Raw genomic sequence first — 23,569 nt, forward strand, 5'->3', positions numbered from 1 at the left:
GAATTTCTAAGCAAAAGTGGCATTGTGGAAGTAATGTCACGTCAATAATCTGTGGTGTCCATTTCAAACATTAGGCCAAAAAAAAAAAGTCATTTAATACCCTGTAGTGTTGATAATGTCGCTATATCATGAAGTCGGCATGGTCATTGCCTTGTGTGTGCTGTAAAGATTCAGAGGATGAAATATTCTAATTAACTTTGTTGTGTACTTTGATTCAAAACGAAATGAAAATGCTTAGTATTCATTTGCTACAACTGGGTAAATAAAAGTTGTATTCCTGGTAATATCTCAGCACTGGATTGATTTGGCTCTTTTACCCAAAAGGGCAGTTGGAGCCTAAGTTGAATGACTGACTGATGGGAGGCAGCCATTCTGAGATTTCTAAAGGAAGCTCAGCTAGATCCATCTTCCTCCTCTTGGCTTGGTATAGGTTTAATTTTGATTTAGAAGTAACCTGATTTTACCTTTCCAAAGTGTTTCCTTAATTTAATCTCACAGATTTAAATTTTGAGAAGAATAGTTCAGTCTCTCGATATGGAGCCTCTCAAGTTGAAGATATGGGGAGTATAATTTTAGCAATGATTTCAGAGCCTTATAGTAAGTATTGCTTTTATAGTAGTGCAGTCCCAGAATTCGTACTATTTTTCTCTTACCTATACTCAAATTTCCTCCTACAACTTTGTCTCCCTAATCACTAAAATGATGACTTGTATGTTCTCATTTTTAGATCACAGGTTTTCAGATCCAGAGAGAGTGAATTACAAGTTTGAAAGTGGGACTTGGTAAGTGCTTGAGTACTATTTATTTGAGCTTTTTAACTTGTTTTTGTTTGTTTTTGAGACAGAGTCTCGCTCTGTTGCCCAGGCTGGAGTGCAGTGGCACGATCTCAGCTCACTGCAAGCTCTGCCTCCTGGGTTCACACCATTCTCTTGCCTCAGCCTCCCGAATAGCTGGGACTACAGGCGCCCGCTACCATGCCCAGCTAATTTTTTTGTAGTTTTAGTAGAGACGGGGTTTCACCATATTAGCCAGGATGGTCTCAATCTCCTGACCTCGTGATCTGCCCGCCTCGGCCTCCCAAAGTACTGGGATTACAGGCGTAAGCCACCTCGCCCGGCCTTTAACTCGTTTTTGTTCATATTGTGCCTCTTAATTCTTGTTATATTTGAGAAACTTTACTAATCCTTTTAGCTATCCTTTCTTGCTGTTAGGCCATCTGTAGAAGAAGGTTGTATTACTTTGAGCTTGATATTGGGAATAAAATGTAATGACTTACTGGCATCTTTAGTCACCCTGACCTTAAGTATATTTATTTTGGTCTCCCCAAACTATCCAATCTTTCACTTAGAAAATTTCCAAAGGAGAAATTGTAGGCTTTAATAGAGTTCACAATTTTTACTGAGATAAAATTTTACGTACATTCTATAAGTACTTTATTTATTTATTTATTTATTTTTGAGGCACTTGCTCTGTTGCCCAGGCTGGAATATCACGGTGTGATCTCTGCTCACTGCAATCTCCGCCTCCCGGGTTCAAGCGATTCTCGTGCTTCAGCCTCCCCAGTAGCTGGGATTGCAGATGTGTACCATCACACCTGGCTAAGTTTTGTATTTTTAGTAGAGATGGGGTTTTGCCATGTTGACCAGGCTGGTCTCAAACTCCTGGCCTCATGTGATCCACCCACCTTGACATCCCAAAGTGCTGGGATTACAGGTGTGAGCCACTGTGCCTGGCTATATAGGTTTCTACTTTAAAGCCAAAGAAATAGCTGGGAAGAAGTATGAAGTGGTGTCTGTTAGTGATCGCAGGTAGACCTGTTTGTAAATCACTCTAATGAATTGAGTGTGTGCTTGGTCTCTGAAGTGAATAGAAACTTCTGACATCTTTGCCCATAGAGACTTTGAGGCTGATTAGTTGTGGAGAAAGTGACTTATTAAGAAAATGTCCTAGGAGAACTGAAAATGTGAACGTGGGAGGGATAAGACATCAAAAGGTGTCAAAATATATAATAAGTGATTTGCAAATGAGTCATTAAGGTATAGGGACTCACAGGCATTTCTATGGACATTCTCTGGGATGGCTCCCTGGTTTGATCTGGGAGATATTTTAACAGCGGACTTCCTACCATGCACACACATTCCTCGTGTGGGTTAATTGTCAGCTTTATTCTGATCCTAAATTCGGCTGCTAAACTGGATTTAAACCCCACATGTATACTGTCTAGATTTGAGAATGAATTCAAACCTATCTTTTGGGGTTCTAGGAACTTTCAGGACATGAGGGTGCCAAGCAAACATTTCCTCAGCTTTTTTTTTTTTTTTGAGATGGAGTCTTGCTCTGTTGCCCAGGCTGGAGTGCAGTGGCACAATCTCAGCTCACTGCAGCCTCCACCTCCCAGGTTCAAGTGATTCTCCTGCCTCGGCCTCCCAAGTAACTGGGATTATAAGCATGCACCACCATGCCCGGCTAATTTTTGTAATTTTAGTAGAGACGGGGTTTTACCATGTTGGCCAGGCTGGTCGCAAACTCCTGACCTCGGGTGATCCACCTACCTCAGCCTCCCAAAGTGCTGGGATTACAGACATAAGCCACCACGCCTGGCCTTCCTCAGCTTTGATAGATAGATGGTTTGCTGAGTGACCTAGCTGTGTTGGGCCTGCACAGGCAGCCATCTTTCTATAATGAACCACCTAAACAGTACTTTGAGTTGTACCCACATACTTTTTGAGGTTATAAGGAAAATCAAGTAGTATTGCTAGTCTGTCTGAACACCAAATAATACATCCTGTGTAACTAGGCAGTTGTCTTGCAGGGGGTAATAGGTGTCTGACTTGCTAGCATTTATCATGCAACCTGAAGTTTTGCTTCATCCACAGCAGCAAGATGGAACTTATTGATGATAACACCGTAGTCAGGGCACGAGGTTTACCATGGCAGTCTTCAGATCAAGATATTGCAAGATTCTTCAAAGGACTCAATATTGCCAAGTTGGTTTTCTTAAATATCTATTTTACTTGACAATCCCAAAGGGATAATGGATTTTCTATCTTTTTTTTCCTCACTGTATTTTTTTTTTTCTACCTGCCGTCTGTTTTATTATTCTCAAAGGGGAGGTGCAGCACTTTGTCTGAATGCTCAGGGTCGAAGGAACGGAGAAGCTCTGGTTAGGTTTGTAAGTGAGGAGCACCGAGACCTAGCACTACAGAGGCACAAACATCACATGGGGACCCGGTATATTGAGGTATGTCCTCAAAACCTGAACCCCTGGACATCGTGAATGAGAATTAACATAGGACGGAAGGCTCAGAAACGCTAACTTCTCTGTCTTTTCTCAGGTTTACAAAGCAACAGGTGAAGATTTTCTTAAAATTGCTGGTGGTAAGTGCCTTTTACATAATGTGGCTTTAGTTAATAAGAATCTAAAAATTTTGCATACTTAAATTTAGCAAGAGTAGATAAATAGGGTCATGAATGGTTTTTATTTTCTAATGGAACATGGGAATAGATTTTCTTCCCCAGAGGTAGAAGCTTCCAATAGTAACAGTGAACTTTATGTATAACACTTGTCCTAAGGCTTGAGCCAACTTACTATAGTTAAATAGCCATTAAAAATAGTACTATACGAAGGTGAAAAGGTGATATGAAGTTGTATGCATATGGAAAGGCTAGGTTTTTTTGTTTTGTTTTGTTTTTTTGGAGACAGAGTTTCGCTCTGTCACCCAGACTGGAGTGCAGTGGCACAATAGCTCATTGCAACCTCTGCCTCCCAGGCTCAAGCAATTCTTGTGCCTCCACTTCCCTAGTGTCTGGGTTTACAGGTGTGTGCCACCATGCCTGGCTAATTTTTTGTATTTTTAATAGAGACGGGGTTTCACCACGTTGTCCAAGCTGGTGTGGAACCCCTGGCTTCAAATTGATCCTCATGCCTCAGCCTCCCAAAGTGCTGGGATTACAGGCCTGAGCCTCTGTGCCTGGCCAGGAAATGATATTCTTGAAAAGAGTCAGAAAACTGCTTTCAAACGGCTACGCTGCAATACCTGGGATTGTTGCACATGTGCTTCTAATTTTTCTCTAAACTTAACACATGAGTCACCAGAAACATGGTAGTTTTGGGTCTCATAGTGTTTTTGGATGTGTATTTACAGTAATATGGTTAAAAACAGGGTGGAACAGATGTGGTTTTTATCCAGTTATTTAGTGATTAATAACTTTAAAGGAAGCAACATGCATAAAATGTTGACTGTGCTTTTTGTCTGATTTTTTTCTATACATATATCTACTTTGTAGGTTTCTGTTGCTCGTTCATATTGTTTTATAATTTCCTTTTAATGTATTATGAACATCCTACATTACTCAATTTTCTTAAATGTTCATTGCTACATAGTATTATATGTACCATAATATTTTGAAACATCCCTGTTGGAGCTGGGCACATGGCTTGTGCCTGTAATTCCAGCTACTTGGGAGGCTGAGACAGGGAGGATTGCTTGAGCCTTGGTGTATTTTGAGAATGGCCTGAGCAACATAGTGAGATTCTGTCTGTAATAAATAAAATATCCCTGTTGAGCATTTAGAACTCATTTCCAACTTTTGACTTTAATATGTTGTAAATATTTTAAAATCTCTGTATGCGCCACTCATTAGGATAAATCTCTAAAAGCAGGATAGCTGAATCAAAGAATTTTGGACCTTTTCAACAGCCATTTGACACCTATTGCCAAATTATATGAAGATGACTTTCACTGTGTAAAAGAACATTTGTATTCCTGCATTACAGAGCCTGGGTGAAAATTTTGCAGCTATAGAACTTACAGGAACAGCATCCTGTTAACACAATCTGCTGGTATATTTTTGCTCCAGTTCATCTTTAGATAAACTCTAAGGCTTCAAAATTCAGGACTTTAGGAGCATTTCCAGAGTTCCCAAGCAATGTTTGATATTGTTTGGGGTCAAATATATTTGGGGTTGCTGTGGTTTTATCTAAATCCTGACATTTCATGATAGATGCATTGCAACTTGGAGATGGCAAAGTCAATTAATGTTTATATCGTTTCTGGGATTTCATTGTATATGGACACTGCGATAAGAATTTACTATTAGGGGCTGGGCTTGGTGGCTCATGCCTTTAATCCCAGCACTTTGGAAGGCCAAGGCAGGCAGATCACTTGTGGTCAAGAGTTCGAGGCCAGCCTGGCCAATATGGCGAAACCCCATCTCTACTAATAATACACAAATTAGTCAGGAGAGATATGTGTGTGTGTGTGTGTGTGTGTGTGTAATCCCAGCTACTCCGGGAGGCCGAGGCAGGAGAATCAACTTGAATCTCTGCGGCAGTGTTTGCAGTGAGCCGAGACTGTGCCACTGCACTCCAGCCTAGGAGACAGAGTGAAACTGTGTCTCAAAAAAAAAAAAAAGAAGCAAAAAGAAGAATTTGCTGTTAGGGAAAATGTTACTAGTGTATGACTTTCAGAGATATGCAGTTAAATACTTGCTATATGACAACACTGTACAAAATGTTTTATGTTGGGCAGAATGTTGATCAATATTGAAAGTAGGTACCCCATATATTCATTATACTATTCTTTTTACTCAAGAATGTTTGAACCTTTCTTAATTAAAAAAAAAAAAAGTAATTGAGTTACTTGCAGATGGTTTTCTTGGGAGCAAAAAAGTAATCAGGAAAAGATTTTTTTTAACCCAAAGTGCTTTATATCTATTACCCTACTTAATTTTCATAATTTATGACATAGGCAATCTTACAGACAAGAAAAGTAAGGCACGGAGTTGAACTTGACTAAGATGCCCTAGTAAGCAGTAAAGCCAAGGTTGGATCCAGGCATTCTGGCTCCAGGACCTGTGCCTTTAACTACCACAATGACTTACTAGTGATTGGCCCATGATTTAATTGTCTTGCCAGCTTCCTAAATTAAGAAGGATGTTTTATGAAAAAGGGGAGGAGTTTCAAATTTAGAAAATTCTGATTTCTAGGATGTTATTTTGCGTTCAGTAGGAGTGTGGGTCTTCATTATGAACTCAAGACATTGGCAGGACTTTTATCACTTTAAAATCGGTAAAGTTGATGTCTTAACTATTTCTCTCCCTGCTTCCTAATATTTGTTTTCCCTAGGTACTTCCAATGAGGTAGCCCAGTTTCTCTCCAAGGAAAATCAAGTCATTGTCCGCATGCGGGGGCTCCCTTTCACGGCCACAGCTGAAGAAGTGGTGGCCTTCTTTGGACAGCATTGCCCTATTACTGGGGGGAAGGAAGGCATCCTCTTTGTCACCTACCCAGATGGTAGGCCAACAGGGGATGCTTTTGTCCTCTTTGCTTGTGAGGAATATGCACAGAATGCATTGAGGAAGCATAAAGACTTGTTGGGTAAAAGATACATTGAACTCTTCAGGAGCACAGCAGCTGAAGTTCAGCAGGTTGGTTTTAAAAACGAGTATGTTGTACCTTTGCATTAATTTCTGTTCTTTATCTCTGAAAATAGTCCTACATTGCTCATTATGTTAAAATAAAACTGGTAAAATACTGGAAGTGTAACTGCATGAAAATAGTCTTGATTCTATAACCAAGAGATAGCCTGTACACACACACAACACATACTATGTATTTTTACAGAAATGGGATACTGCTATAGCTGGATTTTTGTATTCTGTTTTAAAACTATACCTTGAAAGCTTACCTATGTCTGAAAAGTTTCATCTTTAAATATCTCATGGAAGTGCATACTTTATCTAGAAATTCCTCTAGTGTACACTTAGATTGATTTTTTTCTACCAGAAGAAATTTCTATGTAAAATGCTTAAAAACCTGTCATCAATTTGATTTCTGTAGCATTGGATATAGAGTGTGAGCTTTTAAGGTTTTTAATGTGTTGCCAAATGTTATTTCCCAAAAGGCTTCATCGGTTTCATACCCTGCTGGTGAGCTCTGCCCTGTTTTTACTAGCTTTCAGCGTTTGTGTGTGTGTGTGTTTGTGTGTGTGTGTGTGTTTGTGTGTGTGTGTTTGAGATGGGGTCTTGCTCTGTCATCCAGGCTGGTGTGCAGTGGCACAATCTCGGCTCACTGCAACCTCCGCCTACCCCAGTTGAAGCAATTGTCCTGCCTCAGCCTCTTGAGTAGCTGGGATTACAGCTGCCTGCCACCACACCCAGCTAAGTTTTGAATTTTTAATGGAGATGGGGTTTCGCCATGTTGGCCAGGCTGTTCTCGAACTCCTGACCTCAGGTGATCGCCCACCTCGGGCTCCCAAAGTGCTGGAATTACAGGCATGAGCCACCACGCCTGGCAACTTTCAGCATTTTTGAGGCACAAAATGAGGCAGTCACTTCCTCAAAATGTACTAAGATCTAGGCATTAAACCATTTATAGAATCTCAAGCTTTTCAACTGTTCTTGACTTACCAGCTGCCAATTGAACATGTCTTCAGGGGTCAGTTTGCCTTTGTAGCATAAATGGTATAGACTGCTTTTCCAACTTGCTCTTTACATAGCTTTTCCAACTTGCTCTATTTGTGTCCCATAGTAGAATAGTGATTCATATGATTCCACAGATCTGCTTTGTAAGTATTTAGGATACTTACTTAATTATTTCTGTGAGTTCATCAGAGTTTTGTGTAGCTTCTGCATCCCATTATATGTTGTGATTTTAAATAATTATGCAAAGTTAAGAACCTTTTTACCTACTAGAATGCCAAAATTATTTTTGTGCTTAAAATAAGTATAGTTGAAATTCTATATTATATTTGTGTTCCATTGTACTGGTGCTCTTGAACCCTAAACTGGCTACATTCTTAAAATTTAAAATTTAAATCTGGCCAGGCGCAGTGGCTCACGCCTGTAATCCTAGCACTTTGGGAGTCCGAGGCGGGCGGATTGCCTGAGCTCAGGAGTTCAAAACCAGCTTGGGCAACAAGGTGAAACCCCATCTCTGCTGAAAATACAAAAAAAAAATTAGGCAGGCGTGGCAGTGTGTGCCTTTAGTCCCAGCTACTCAGGAGGCTGAGGCAGGAGAATCACTTGAACCCGGGAGACGGAGGTTGCAGTGAACCGATATCACGCTGCACTCTAGCCTGGGTGACCAAGCAAGACTTTGTCTCCCCCTACCAAAAAAAAAAAAAAAAAAAAAAATTTATACCTTTTTGAAAATGTCATAAGTGCTGAATCTCTAAAATGTGCTTGAGTTTTCAAACATGACACACATTCTTCCCAAACTGGGAGAAAAAACTCGATGTGGTTTCAGATCTTTATTTGGAAAGAGAGTTTGTCTTATGAAATCATGGCCTAGAATAAGCTACTGCAGAGTCTGGGCTACTCTGTGTTGGTTTGGAAATAGAGTAGGCTGCCTCTCTATGATTCTACTATGAGTTGCTTTTGGGTGTGCATTTTCTCTACTTCTCCATCCTTCTTGATTTATTTAATAAGTTTTGAACTAGTCACAGGTTCTTCCACTGTCTTGTCTTCATTACTAGTCATTTTATTCAATAAATATTTGAGCACCTCTTAATTGTCAGGTATTATGAGATGCTTCACCATTTCCTGTCATGAGTTTATCTATTACTACACTAATTTTCTATTCTTGTTCTTCTAATGTTTTTGCTGTGTCTGGACTGTTTATATAACTTCTTATTAAAGTCTTCTTGTCTCTTTTTCATGCCATTTCTCTGGTGGTGTGGTTTGATTTTTGTCCCCTCTTACTCAGATAGCAACTGAGCAGGGTGTGAGTGGGGAAATTAGTGCATGTTTTGGGGAAGGGTTCATTGATTCTTCTATATTGTCAATTTATGGAATGTTAAAGGCTAGAGTGATTAAGTTGTTCAGAAAACCTGGAGATGCCACAGATGGCATTTGCCTAAGGACTTCTAGTATTATGAACTAGTTGGCATGCTCTGAGACAAAAGTGGACAAGAGCCTTGTAATATGAGTGTTGCCTAAGGGCAGTCTGTTGTCTAAAATTCGCCTAACCTATCATCATCCATTTTCAGGATAGCTGAATTCCATGAATCTAGAAGATATTCAAGATCTTTTGTCTTACCACTGTCTCAAATTAACAGGGAAACTAAGCTACTATTCATCTTTATGGTGAACAAATGATTCTTTGCAGTTCTTTATATCCACCCATTCTGTCTTGTGCTATTATTCAGCATTATATTTTAATATAATCTAAAGTGATTGTTTGGCCTGTGATTCTTTTACTGGGTCATTCTCTATTTCTTGGGTTTGGAGGTGGAGTATGAAGGTAATGAGGGGAATACTGTGTACTTAGTGAAATGATATATTTCTACTTTTGCTACAAAAGTCCACATTTAGTGATATGTTCAGAATTGTATAAAAGTGGCAGCTTTAGGGATAATAGTCCCTCACAGATAGTGATACATTGTTACAGGTAGACACTAAGTGTTTAAGTGTTTTGTGTTGTGTGTGGTGTACGCCTCACCGTGTATTTGACAAAAATGAGTATCATGCTTTCCCTGCTGGAATGCATGAATCCCTTTCTCCATTACTTCTCAAACTTGCCTGTACTTGTGAATCACTTGAAGATTTAGTTCAGATGAAGATTCATATTTATTAGGTCTGGGTGAGCTGGATTCTGCATTTCTAACGAGCTTCCCAGTGATGCTATTGCTGATCTGCAGAAAGCAGGGGAGTAGCACGGCTCTAAATTACTTCTGTTTTGCTTTGAGTACAGGTGCTGAATCGATTCTCCTCGGCCCCTCTCATTCCACTTCCAACCCCTCCCATTATTCCAGTACTACCTCAGCAATTTGTGCCCCCTACAAATGTTAGAGACTGTATACGCCTTCGAGGTCTTCCCTATGCAGCCACAATTGAGGACATCCTGGATTTCCTGGGGGAGTTCGCCACAGATATTCGTACTCATGGGGTTCACATGGTTTTGAATCACCAGGTAAGAAAGATACTTAGTGGAAAACTTATTCGCTTTTTCTCGCTACATACGAGAACTATCTAATATTAGATATTAGATAATCTATTAGAAATATCTAATATTAGATATTAGTCTTTGATAAATAAAATTAGTCTGAGATAAATTTAGATGAAATTAGTCTTTGATAAATAAAATTAGTCTCACTTACATCTAATTAAAAAGTACATAATCCTCAGTTACACACTAAGTCTTTAAGGAAAGACTTAACTGTAAATACAAGAGGTCTTTAGAATGAACTGAAAATAATGCTATCATTAGTATAATAATTCAAATTCAGCTTTGATTCCTTCATCACATATATCCATCACATTATCAATAGCATCAAGTAGGCATGACATATATTATCAGTCTTGACACAATTTTTCTTATTTTGGCTGTTCAACTCTGTAACTCTGCTGTAGTGTTATAGCAATCATGGATGATGCTTATTTTAACAAATAATCATATCTGTTCCAGAATATTTTGTATCCATAGGCTATTTAGAAATGGCTTATTTCGTATTTAATATATACATGTTAGACATCAAATTACATTCAATAGGAACCAAACTCAATAAGGACTTGTATCCACACCACCTAGAAAGAACAGTATGTGTGGATCATAACAGGCTCTCAAATGTATTAATGAATGAGTTGCTGAGAAGCCTGTATAAAAATCTAACTGAATTCTTCCATATGCAAATATAAAGTATTTCCTAGCTTATTGTCACCTAATTTTTGGTTAAAGAAAATTATATTTGCTGGAAAATTTAACAGTATTTTGTGCTGTCATAAGCAGGATACAATTCTACAAACCCATAAGCCAGGTGGTTCTAGTTGAAACTTTGGAACTTTTTTTTTTTTTTTGAGACAGAGTCTCACTCTGTCATCCAGGCTGGATTGCAGTGGAGCAATCTCAGCTCACTGCAATCTCTGCCTCCTGAGTTCAAGCAATTCTCCTGCCTCAGCTTCCCGAGTAGCTGGGATTACAGGTGCCCACCACCATTCCCGGCTAATTTTGGTATTTTTAGTAGAGACAGGATTTCACCATGTTGGCCAGGCTGGTCTCAAACTCCTGACCTCAGGCGATCTACCCGCCTTGGCCTCCCAAAGTGCTGGGATTACAGGTGTGAGCCGCCGCACCCGGCCTGGAACTCTTTATTAAATGCAAAGCTGTATTAATTTTTGAAAATGTTTTCTGAGGATTAAGGGTTGAATGTTAGGCTTATATTGAAAATACTGAATTTTTTTTTCCCTAAATTGCTAATTTCTCACCTTTTCACTTGGAGATTTGGTCACTTTCATAACTGTAATCTTGTCTCACTGGAAAGCCTGTACCATTGGATACAAGGAATCGGAAACCATCCTGAGCCCTTGCCTTCTATACCAGTTTTCTGCATCAGCACATGCTCATTCTAAATCTTCAGTCAATATTAATATTAAATTATACAACTTGTTATCTGACCCTCTCAGCATGCTTCACTGGTAGGAGTTCTTTTGAATAAAATTGCCCACATTTAAGCATCACCAGGGAATTATTTGGTTTCTTATTGAGTCACCACTTCTAATAACCCAGAGGCCATTACTCTTTGATTAACAACAGTATTTGTCTCTCTTTGACTCATGTGACCTATTGTGATTACACTTGGGAAAATGTTCTTAGATGATGCACAAACTCTTAGCTGCCTTGAAGATGTTAGGTTTCCATCTTGGACTGGGTTTGTTGCTAGTTTCCCTGGTATGGTAACTCTAATGGTAACTTGCATGGTAATAATTTCACAGTCCTTAAGACACTTATTGAGAAAACCATAAAATAAGAAAGTAGTCCTATAAGCTGATCATGTCTTTTTCTCCCCCATAAAACATTCATGCTCAATAAAACTAAGGCGTTCTACCTCTGTGGAACACAAATCTACAGGCTTGGTTTGAAATAGGGGATTTTAGCAAGCTATTACTAATAGAAAATGTCTATTGGTAATACCTGTTTGACCAAGGTAGAGCTGTAAGGAGTGAGAGAAGGGCTCCCAAGCAAGGCTGATGATACATACAGCTCTCACAAATCATCACTGGGCCTTGCATCTCCCAAATTCCTTGCCCCCAAGCCACATTCCAACCTAGGTCTCAGGGATGAGGGAAGATTGAAAGGGATATGGCGGGTCAGTGATGGACTAGAACTGAGAGCCAAAAAAGAATACCGGTTCAGTGTCCTGTAGGAGGGTACCTAAAGCTCCAGTGCTGGTTCTGTTACTAGCTTTTCTCAATTGAATGACATTTAATCGAATTTTTCAGAAGAGAAAAAAACTAATATATGATCCTCTATTTTGAAACAGCAGTCACAAGGAGACCCTTTCAAACCCTTGTAAATCTGATACTAATTAACAGAAGTGAAAAAGGCTCATTTTCAGCTATGAGCTCTCAAAACTGTTTCTTAAAGGTTTTGTTGGCCATTCTGGTGATCAGGTGATGAAATGCAAGTCAGGTTCCAGCAGATCACACCATCACCTGGATTTTGTGGCTAAAATATCTGTATTATGGGTAATTGTCACTTTGCATGTTTTGTAAGCAACCATTTCCTTGTTGAAGGAGACAGTCTCCTTTTGTTTTTATTCTTCCCCCACACACTCAGGGCCGCCCATCAGGAGATGCCTTTATCCAGATGAAGTCTGCGGACAGAGCATTTATGGCTGCACAGAAGTGTCATAAAAAAAACATGAAGGACAGATATGTTGAAGTCTTTCAGTGTTCAGCTGAGGAGATGAACTTTGTGTTAATGGGGGGCACTTTAAATCGAAATGGCTTATCCCCACCGCCATGTAAGTTACCATGTAAGTTTTTCTTGGGTCTTGGCGCTATTCTACGCTATATGCTGGTAGGTGCTTAAGCTGCTTTCGTAACTTTCTGTGCCCCTGGTTCTTTCTGAGGCAGGTGAGGTGGTTATATAAGGCTCTCCCATCTGTAATCAGTAGTATCTGGTAATCATTTAAGACCTTGGTTGTGGACACCCACAATTAGAGATGCTACAAATACCTCCTTTCAAATTATATTCCTGCTTTTCCAGTGATAAGCACTTGGTTTCTGAAGCTTAGTGTGCTCCAGATAAGCACTGACTCTGGGAGGCAACCTGGCTATATAGATAATTTTAGTGTGCATTTAAAGGCAAAATAAAAGTATGGCTGGATTCTTTTTCTTTTCTTTTTTAAAACATATTAACCTTTAAGAAGGGCAGTTTGATGCATATGTTGCATTTAATTTTTTGAGCATCAAGTATTTTTTGAACATTTTTGGACATTTCTATTGCTCTCCAGGATATCTGGAATGAGCAAGTTAGCAAAAACAAAAAACAAAAACAAAAAAAGCCACATAGATTAATTAGCCAAAGTTTCCATTGGATCACAGGATCAGTGCTTAATTTCAAGCCATGCTCTTGCTCATTGGCACCTGGGTGCAAGCCATCTGGAATCCTATTTGAGGGGAATAAGCCCTGTAGTCTACGAAGTTCTAGTTAGTGAATAAGGAACATGTGGGGATCTGATGTTAAAATTTGAGTCTTTTTTACATGATTTCTCCTTTAAGATGTACCTTCTTAGGCCTGTTGGGTATGTTTAAAGAATATAGTATTTGCAGTACAGTTCAAAGATAACTAAGAAAGTGAACTGGATTATGTGCTTGATTCCAATAAAGCGGGGGATTTGGGCACCTTACTTTCTAATAAGATGGACCTATACTATTAATCTTGTTTGGTAAAGTATTATTTGTAGAACATTCAGTGGGGCTTAATCCTTTTTATCTTTTGAATTTCTAAATGCTAATATTCCATTTACCTGCTGCTTGCTGTTGGTGAATATCTTAGAGTTGATCATGAATAAGTATGACGTTTTGGAAATTTATAATTGGGTTAAGAGATCTTACAGTAATCTCAGTTGTATGTCTTCAGTATATAAACCACTGGTAATGTCAGTAGCTTTTACGGTATCGTTTAGTGATAATCTGTCAAACATTGTAAGATAAAGCATCACGTGTGACCCAAATTCTGCTTTTGGAATATCCTTTCACTTGTCCCTGCTCCTGGTCATTACATATTTTTCCTCTGAAGACTTTCATTTTTACCCATTTTTCCTCACAAGCCCCCAAGTAAAAAAGATTTAAAATCCATGTGTCAGCCAGGTACAGTGGCTCACACCTGTAATCTCAGCACTTTGGGAGGCCAAGGTGGGAGGATCACTGGAGGCCAGGGGCTCAAGACCAGCTTGAGCAACATAACGAGTTTATGTTGCATTTAACTTTTATACAACTTCTTAAAGTTTGTTAACTTTCTTAAGAAGGAACGTTTTATGGTTAACTTCATTTTTGTAGTCAGTGCATATACACTCCTTTAGATATATGAGATTAGCTATCCTAGGCTGGACATGGTGGCTTACACCTGTAATCCCAGCACTTTAGGAGGCTGATTCAGGTGGATCACCTAAGGTCAGGAGTGGCCAACATGGTGAAACTCCGTCTCTACTAAAAATACAAAAAATTGCCGGGAGTGGTAGCGCATGTCTGTAATACCAGCTACTGAGGCAGGAGAATCGCTTGATCTTGGGAGGCGGAGGTTGCAGTGAGCTGAGATTGCGCCACTGTACTTCAGCGTGGGCGACAGTGAGACTCAGTCTCCAAAAAAAAAGAAAAAAAAAAACTATCCTTTTGTTTAAGGAATGCCCAAAACATCGCAGTCCAATCTATTTGGTTATCGAAAATTTCTACCTTTGTTTGGAAGCTGAACAGACTTACACCTACTATGTGTATGTGCGTTTTTTGGGGTTTTTTTGGTTTTTTTTTGGTTTTTTGTTTTTTTTTTTTTTTTGAGATGGAGTCTTGCTCTTCTGCCAGGCTGGCATGCAGTGGCGCAATCTCGGCTCACTGCAACCTCTGACTCCCGGGTTGAAGCGATTCTCCTGCCTCAACCTCCTGAGTAGCTGGGACTACAGGCGTGTGCCACCATGCCCGGCTAATTTTTTGTATTTTAGTAGAGATGGGGTCTCACCATGTTGGCCAGGATGGTCTGGATGTCCTGCCCTTGTGATCTGCCCGCCTCAGCCTCCCAAAGTGCTGAGATTACAGGCGTGAGCCACCACACCCAGCCATGTGTGTTTGTCTTATTGGTGTGAGGCACTGTCCTGTAATGAACTGCTTGATAGTTTTGAAATCAGAATATGAACCGGGTGTGGTGGCTTACGCCTGTAATACCAGCACTTTGGGAGGCCGAGGCGGGCGGATCACCCGAAGTCAGGAGTTCAAGACCAGCCTGACCAACATGGCGAAACCCTGTCTCTACTAAAAAAAATACAAGAAATCAGAATATGAGCACAGGCTGTATAACTTTCTGTGAGACTTAGGTGCTTCAATTTGTATTGTTGGTCTTTCTTTTGCATGGTTTTTGATGAGTATGAAAGAGGCACTCAAGTTAAATATGAGATCAATATGTTGGTCTTTTGTCTATATGCCCATATTTAGCTTGCTGTCTTATTCATCTCCATGGAAATGTAGAAACTCATAAGAACAAAAGACAATTTGAAGTCAGCTTGGAGATTTTTATGGGAAAAAGTTATTTCTTGGGCCTCTGCTGATTGCAAAATGTGGTGGTTCTAGGTATGAAGCTTAAAGTCAGGGACCCCATATTCATTCAGCATCTCAACTTAACTCTTCTATTGGGTATAGATGGCCCGGACAGTTGTGTTCATTCCACAAGTGAAAGCTAGTGACCAGCAGCTGGTCTTCTGTTTCTAAACCTAGAAGATGTTGGATAACCAGAAGACAATGGAGTTTGGGCCCATTTTTTGATTTAATCTGAGCCAGCTTTTTATTAGTTGATTCCCAGGAAGACTTAGGCATCAATTCCTTTGGGACTATTTCCCAGCTTGGATTTTTTTCTTTTTAAAGGTCTGAAAATATAAATTAGCTTCAAAGCCCATCATGTGGCTTGCCTTTAGGTGAGAATAATGCAGAGTTGATCTGCTCGTTTCTTTTAGGTCAGGTCCTTCTGGCACAGTCTGTGCTTTGATCTAATATGTGGTAGTGGCCAAGAGAGGTTTATCATAACACTTCTCATTTGATGCTGTACCGACGGGTAGACAGCAAGAGGGAGTAGAAGCATAACTTAAAATTTAAAATATTTAGTAGCCTCTAGTATGAAACTTAAATGTCAGTTCCACGTTTCTTTCCTCTGAGAGTTGGTTTGTAGTAACTGGCACTCAGGAACATGAGGGAAAAAAATTACATATTGTGAAATGATTGAGAAGACATGAAAATCCACTTCATGTTGGTGTTTCCGAATTTCAGGCTAAGAACTGTTTTTTAGGTTGACAGGGTGGAATTCAGATACTTCTATGTATTAACTATATAATCAAAAGGAAATTGCTTGGGATAGGATAAAGAACTGTGGTCTCTTTCTTTAAAATGTGTAGATGGAACAGTGACTCTATGTTTTTAGTGCTAGCATGTGCATGTCAGCTGTTACAAATATGTCTCAATCTCTCTTTGCATATCTAGGCCTGTCTCCTCCCTCCTACACATTTCCAGCTCCTGCTGCAGTTATTCCTACAGAAGCTGCCATTTATCAGCCCTCTGTGATTTTGAATCCACGAGCACTGCAGCCCTCCACAGCGTACTACCCAGCAGGCACTCAGCTCTTCATGAACTACACAGCATACTATCCCAGGTAAGGCTCTGACAGAAGTGGAAATGAGGGGCAGAAACAAAGGACTCCTTTGATAGCCAGTGCCCGAGCTCACAAAAGAATATTGTCTGCCATGTTGAAGGTTAGCGTGGCAGGCCACAGCCTCTGGTCATATCTCTGACCAAGAAGGTTGTTTCAAGACAAAGCAAAAGCAGTATAGTTTTTAACCATATGCTGACAGCATAATCTTTTAGGTCACCTGTGTCTACAGCTTTCCTCTTTTACCTCTCCTGTCATAGGACCCCAAGTGAATAGTGATGTAATCACTGCAATAGGATGGCAATATCAGATGAATGAATCATAAAACAGGAAAATTCATAACAGGAACAATGCTATTTTGAAGTAGTATGAATTCATGTTATGGCACAGTGAATAAAAACTGTTGCTTTAAATATTCCAGGGCTTATATTCTTTTCCTCCAAAATCTTTAAACAAATCTATAAACCAATCCAGAATTAGATTATTTAGTGTTTTCTTAGAGTCTATATATTTTAAGTCTGTCTTTTTAGTTGTGTTCAATTTTTCGGACATAGCATACTAGCATATAATGGAGAGAATGTTGTCAGTCTGGGAGTTGGGAGACCGAATGTTAGCTTCTTTCCAAGCTATTTAGACGAAATATTTGGAGTACATGCACGAGCATGTAAATGAGGCTTATAATAAGTGTCTTGGACCTAACCTGTCTGATCCTACAGCTATGTTGCATTGTATTTTTCTTCCCTGTCCAATATAGAGTTTTCCACTAGGGAGTAAGAGTTAGGGGTCTCATAATAACAGGCAAGTTTGTAGCCACTTTTAATTACGTTTTTTATTTTGTTAGAAGTTTTTAAAACATTAATGCTATTGAAAATATTTTTTATTCCACTGGAGAAGAAAAGAAAAGGGCTATGACAGTTGTCAGCTAGCTGTCTTCTGAAGGTTTGAAAAGGCAAAGAAGCATGAGTTCATGATGGAATACTGTGCCAGACACGTAGCCCAGCCCCAATCTGCCACCCTCTCTGGACCCTGTGATAATTGCTTATGTCATCAGAATGTCAGGAATGGAATCCTTGGTGTCTCTGAATGTCTGCCAGCGTTCTTGTTCCTATAGTGTAATTGTAGAATATCCACTTCCATCACTACTTGCCACCTGAGTAGCGGTACAGGAAGGAGTTTCTTGGAAATGAGACCATGAATCTTGAAGCCCCAAAGGCAGAAGGAACTGACATTGATGGCTTAATAGCTCCTGTAATTTTGGATGTGGGCCTGTAGGTCAATTTTTTTTTCTACCAGTAGTTTTAAAATTTGTATTGTGCTCATTATTAAGTCTGAGTATAGGAGTGTGGTGAGTAAAAGTAAAGACTCCCATTTTATACACCTCCGAGTCTGGAAGTAACCGTTATTATCAGTTTGGTAATACACATGTATGCTTCTAAATAATGTGACATCTTAATGTGTACTGTCTAATCGTTCCTTCTTTCTTTTTTTAAAACTTGAAAATGTGTCAGTGACTACTTCTGTGTATATTTACCTCATTCTTGTAAATTCCTCAAAATGTCCAAAGGGTAAAAATATAAGTTTATTTGTAGATATCTGTACTTTTAATTTTTCTCTTAAAGCTCAAGTTGATCTTTAAACACTTGATTTTATCTCTCTCTCTCAAACTTTTTTTCCCTCACTAGAGATGGGATTTTGCCATTTTGCCTAGGCTGGTCTCAAACTCCTGGGCTCAAGTGATCCACTGCCTCAGCGTCCCAAAGTGCTGGGGTTACAGGGGACATGCTTGTATTTCTGTAGGACAGTTTTACAGAAATGGAATTTTAAAAACGAAGGTCAGGTGCATTATATATAAGCTAATACTTCCAAATTAACCCCTAGAGTGTGTTATTTTATTTTATATTTCCCCACTTTTAGTGAAATTACCTACATAACAACATGAAAGCATTCAAACATGGGAATTATATGCTCTTATTTATGCTGTAAATCTGGTATGATTTAAAAAGCATATGCCAAAGATGTTTTATAATTTTGATAGAAAAACATTAATTTCTTTTTTTTTATTTTTTTTGAGTCGGAGTTTCGCTCTTGTTGCCCGGGCTGGAGTGCAATGGCGCGATCTTGGCTCAACACAACCTCCGCCTCCCGGGTTCAAGCAATTCTCCTGCTTCAGCCTCCTGAGTAGCTGGGATTACAGGCATGAGCCACCATGCCCGGCTAATTTTATATTTTTAGTAGAGAAGGGGTTTCTCCATGTTGGTCAGGCTGGTCTCAAACTCCTGACCTCAGGTGATCCGCCCGCCTCAGCCTCCCAAAGTGCTGGGATTACAGGTGTCAGCCACCACGCTCGGCGAAAAACATTAATTTCTAACCTGGCATAACTATTGGGCATTTGAGGCTATTAAAAAACTTTGTTATGTAAATGCTCAAGTATGTTTTGGCCTCCACTCTGATAAGTGGGAAATCTAAAACAGCATATTCTAGAGATACTATTAATCAGAAGCTCTTGTGTTTTTCTTTATTTTTAAATTTCCTCCATTAAAAAAAAGCCACAAGTGGTGGGTTATGCCTGTAATCCCAGCACTTTGGGAGGCTAAGGTGGGAGGATCACTGGAAGCCAGTAGTTAGACACCAGCCTGAGTCTCAAAGTGAGACCCTATCTCTACTAAAAATAAAAAACTGTGGCTCACACCTGTAATCCCAGCACTTTGGGAGGGCGAGGTGGGCGGATCAGGAGGTCAGGAGATCGAGACCATCCTGGCTAACATGGTGAAACTCCATCTCTACTAAAAAATACAAAAAATTAGTTGGGCATGGTGGCGGGTGCCTGTAGTCCCAGCTACTTGGGAGGCTGAGGCAGGAGAATGGCGTGAACCCAGGAGGAGGAGCTTGCAGTGAGCCAAGATTGTGTCACTGCACTCCAGCCTGGGTGACAGAGCAAGACTCTGTCTCAAAAAAAAAAAAAACAAAAAACAAAAAACAACAACAAAAAAAAACTGGCTTGGCATAGTGGCTCACTCCTATAATCCCAGCACTTTACGAGGCTGAGACGGGCAAATCGCTTGAGGTTAGGAGTTCGAGACCAGCTTGGCCAACATGGTGAAACTCCATCTACTAAAAAATACAAAAATTAGCTGGGTGTGGTGGTGAGTATCTGTAATCCCAGCTACTAGGGAGGCTGAGGCAGGAGAGTTGCTTGAACCCAGGAGACGGAGGCTGCAGTGAGCCAAGATTGTGCCACTGCACTCCAGCCTGGGCATCACAGTGAGACTCCGTCTCAAAAAATAAATAATAAAAATAAATGGGCTGGGTGTGGTGGCTCACCCCTGTAATCCCAACACTTCGGGAGGCCGAGGCAGGCAGACCATGAGGTCGGGAGTTCTAGACCAGCCTGGCCAATATGGTGAAACCCCGTCTCTACTAATACCAAAATTAGCAGGGCATGGTGGTGGGCACCTATAGTTCCAGCTACTCGGGAGGCCAAGGCAGAAGAATCGCTTGAACCCGGGAGGTGAAGGTTGCAGTGAGCCGAGATCACGCCACTGCACTCCAGTCTGGGTGACAGAGCGAGACTCAGTCTCAAAAAATAAAAATAAATGAGGTTGTCACAACAGCATCTGGAAGAGCAGGTGAAATGAAAGCATGTATGCCTCATGTGGTTTTGTTTTCTCTTTTTGGGCTTTTAACCCCCTTCTCTCCCTCAGAAGAGGGTTTCAGTTATCCAGTGACTCATACCTTAGCCTAGGGCAGAAAAATAATTAGAAGGACTTTCCATTTGGGTCCTCTCTGATTATCAATACAAAATCAGTTACCTCACATCTTTTCTCTTTCATTACATCAAGCCCTACTTTTTCTTCTGACCTCTCATTTTTCTCAGAAAAGAATATTCTCCTTTGCATCAAAGCTGTTGCATAGGTGAGAGACATGCTGATTCTTCAAAGACTGAATGACATACATACCTTCTATGCATCTCTTGCCTTTTGTATGACACTATAAATTACAAGTAACATCATCTTTTTTGTCTTTGTTTTTTGAGATGTCGTCTGGCTCTGTCACCCAGGGCAGAGTGCAGTGGCGCTACCATGGCTCACCGCAGCCTTGATCTCCCAGGCTCAAGCAATCCTCATGCCTCAGTCTCCCAAGTAGCTGAGACTACAGGCATGCACCACCTCCCTTGGCTAATTTTTTGACTTTTTGTGGAGACGGGGTCTCACTTTGTTGCCCAGGTTGGTCTCAAAGTACTGAGCTCAAGCAGTCTTCCCACTTCAGCCTCCCAATGTGCTGGGATTACAGGTGTGAGCCACCATGCCCAGCCAAGCAACAACATTTTGCGCCAACAAAGGAAGCACAGGAAGTTTCACTTTTTTTTAATGAGTGATGTAGTCACAAGTAAACTGTGCATGCTTGTATAAAAGCTTTATGGTGAGGAATAACCATTGTCTTTCTTGGGGTAACCATTTGTTTTAAAACCAGCTTTTGTTATAACCTAATGAATGAATATATATGTGTGTATATATATAATATATACATTATTCAATATATATATATTCATTATTCAATATATTTTATTTGTATATATATTTCTTTCTTTTTTTTGAGACAGAGTTTCATTCTTATTGCCCAGGCTGGAGTGCAGTGGCACAATCTCAGCTCAGCGCAGCCTCCGCCTCCTGGGTTCAAGCGATTCTCCTGCCTCAGGCTCCCGAGTAGCTGAGTTTACAGGCATGTGCCACCAAGTCCAGCTAATTTTGTATTTTTGGTAGAGACGGGGTTTCTCCATGTTGGTCAGGCTGGTCTGCAACTCCAGACCTCAAGTGATCCGCCCTCCTCGGCCTCCCAAAGTGCTGGGATTACAGGCGTAAGCCACCGTACCTGGCCTATGAATATGTATATTTAGTAATATGTATGTGTTACTAAACACATCGATCTTTGGTTTGTTGTGTTACTGTGTCCTATCCTGGAATTCTTTGTAGTTGAACCAGAAGAATACCAAGCCTCTGAGAGATGCTTACATTTCCTGTTTTGAACTTGCTCTTCTTATTCCAGTTTACTTTTTTAATTGAAATTTTTATTGAGATTCACATGCAGTTGTAACAAATAATACATGGAGATCCCTTGTACACTTCGCCTAGTTTATCCCAATGGTAACATGTGGGAATCAGTTTACTTTCTAATTTGCTTGTTGTTGCAAGTGTTCTCATAGGACCAAGAAAAAAGAATTCTTGATTTAAAAGTTTTCTTACAAGTTAAATATTTAGTATCACAAATGCAAACAAGAATTGAGCATCCAATGAAATGATGCTAGAAATAATAGTAATAGTGATGCCATATGAAGCAATATTATAATATGAGAGAAGTGTCAGGTAATTTTTGTGGGTGGCCGTGATTACGATTATCAGGTTTTTTAGTTTGGATTAGGTTTCTAAATGATGTAAGGAAGAACAACTGCCGTGGGCAACTCACTCTCTACTACCAGTCAGCGAGAGTTCAGTATGGCTTTCAGGGAGGAAATGACCCTTTGCTAATGTAAAAACTTTAATGGCACGATCTCAGCTCACCACAACCTCCGCCACCCAGGTTCAAGCGATTCTCCTGCCTCAGCCTCCTGAGTAGCTGGGATTACAGGCATGCGCCACCACGCCCAGCTAATTTTGTATTTTTAGTAGAGATGGAGTTTGTCCATGTTGGTCAAGCTAATCTCGAACTCCCAACCTCAGGTGATCCACCCGCCTTGGCCTCCCTAAGTGCTGGGATTACAGGTGTGAGCCACTGCGCCCAGCCTTGGGGTAAATTTAAGTTTAGTTACCAAACTTTTTTGACAGCACATAAATTTGCCAGCTATTTGGGTGAGATAGATTCTTGGAAGATTTATTTGTTTGTGCCAAAGTGTTTTCCTATTTATTTGTTTGGTTCCTTAGGCCTTCTCTGAATGGTAGAAGTGCAGGCCTGGAGAAGCCTGTATGGACTTTTAGGAGCACTAACAGAAATCCAGGGTCCAGAGGTAGTCATCAGTCCATAGACTGCTGTAGTTATTAAATCCATGAAGAATCTCGAAAAGTTAACCTTGTTAATTTCAGATGAAAATTAAAGTCAGTTTAAAGGTTTCCTACATGAAAACTGACTAGGTTTTACACTGGCAAGGATTGAAACAGTATGTCTCCAGTTACTTCCAAATATGTGGTATTTGTAACACTAGGGATGTTAATATTGATAAAATTGTTCTGTGTGGTCATTTTACAAAGCAGTGGAAATTAATTTTTCTGCAGGGTTTCTCAGAAATGTGAAACAATATGTAGTCACTCATTCAGAGGGGAGAATGTAATTCTCTAATCTTCCCACTTAATCCATTTCTCTATCCATACATGTGATACCTTGGCCTCTCTTTTTTAGTGAAATTATGGCAAGTCCGTAAGGTGTGGTGGCTCACGCCTGTAATTCCAGAAATTTAGGAGTCCGAGGTAGGAGGATCACTTGAGCCCAGGAGTTCGAGACCATCCTGGGCATACAAAAAATTATTTTTTAAGTTGGGATGGTGGCACCCATTTGTAGTCCCAGCTACCTGGGAGGCTGAGGCTGGAGGATTGCTTGAGCCTGGAGATTGAAGCTGCAATGAGCTGTGATCCTGCCACTGCTCTCCAGCCCTGGGAGAGAGCACAAGCCTGTCTCTTTAAAAAAAAAAAAAAAAAAAAAAGCTGTATATATCTATATATGGCAAATCCTCAAATTGTGAATATTATCAATACTCTCATACTTCTGACTACCTTTATTTTAGAAAATCACCTGATAATATTAATTAGTATTACCAATGTTTGGACTTCATAATTATTAAATGGAGGAAGAGTATTATAAGTCTTGTTATCAATATAGTATATATTATGAGTATGTTGATGTGGTGGGCATCTTGGCATCCAGTATGTTCATATCTTGTTTTACATATAATTTTAT

At 40.0% G+C, this 23,569-nt stretch overlaps 1 protein-coding gene across 7 annotated transcripts in view; it reads left to right on the plus strand.

Moving 5' to 3' along the window:
• Positions 1-23,569, plus strand: part of ESRP1 (epithelial splicing regulatory protein 1) — a 67,913-nt gene that overhangs the window by 22,213 nt on the left and 22,131 nt on the right. For 4 of the 7 annotated variants that reach the window (XM_054498687.2, XM_054498689.2, XM_054498692.2 and 1 more), the window contains exons 5-13: positions 499-597; positions 728-782; positions 2,877-2,987; positions 3,109-3,241; positions 3,336-3,378; positions 6,128-6,429; positions 9,695-9,913; positions 12,557-12,755; positions 16,462-16,630. In XM_054498687.2, the coding sequence (XP_054354662.2) occupies positions 499-597; positions 728-782; positions 2,877-2,987; positions 3,109-3,241; positions 3,336-3,378; positions 6,128-6,429; positions 9,695-9,913; positions 12,557-12,755; positions 16,462-16,630 (1,330 nt within the window). The remainder of the gene's footprint in view (positions 1-498; positions 598-727; positions 783-2,876; positions 2,988-3,108; positions 3,242-3,335; positions 3,379-6,127; positions 6,430-9,694; positions 9,914-12,556; positions 12,756-16,461; positions 16,631-23,569) is intronic. The other 3 variants (XM_054498688.2, XM_054498691.2, XM_054498694.2) reach the window with 1 other exon arrangement.

This window comes from Pongo pygmaeus, chromosome 7, assembly GCF_028885625.2.
Source record: "Pongo pygmaeus isolate AG05252 chromosome 7, NHGRI_mPonPyg2-v2.0_pri, whole genome shotgun sequence".
Lineage (NCBI taxonomy): Eukaryota > Metazoa > Chordata > Mammalia > Primates > Hominidae > Pongo > Pongo pygmaeus.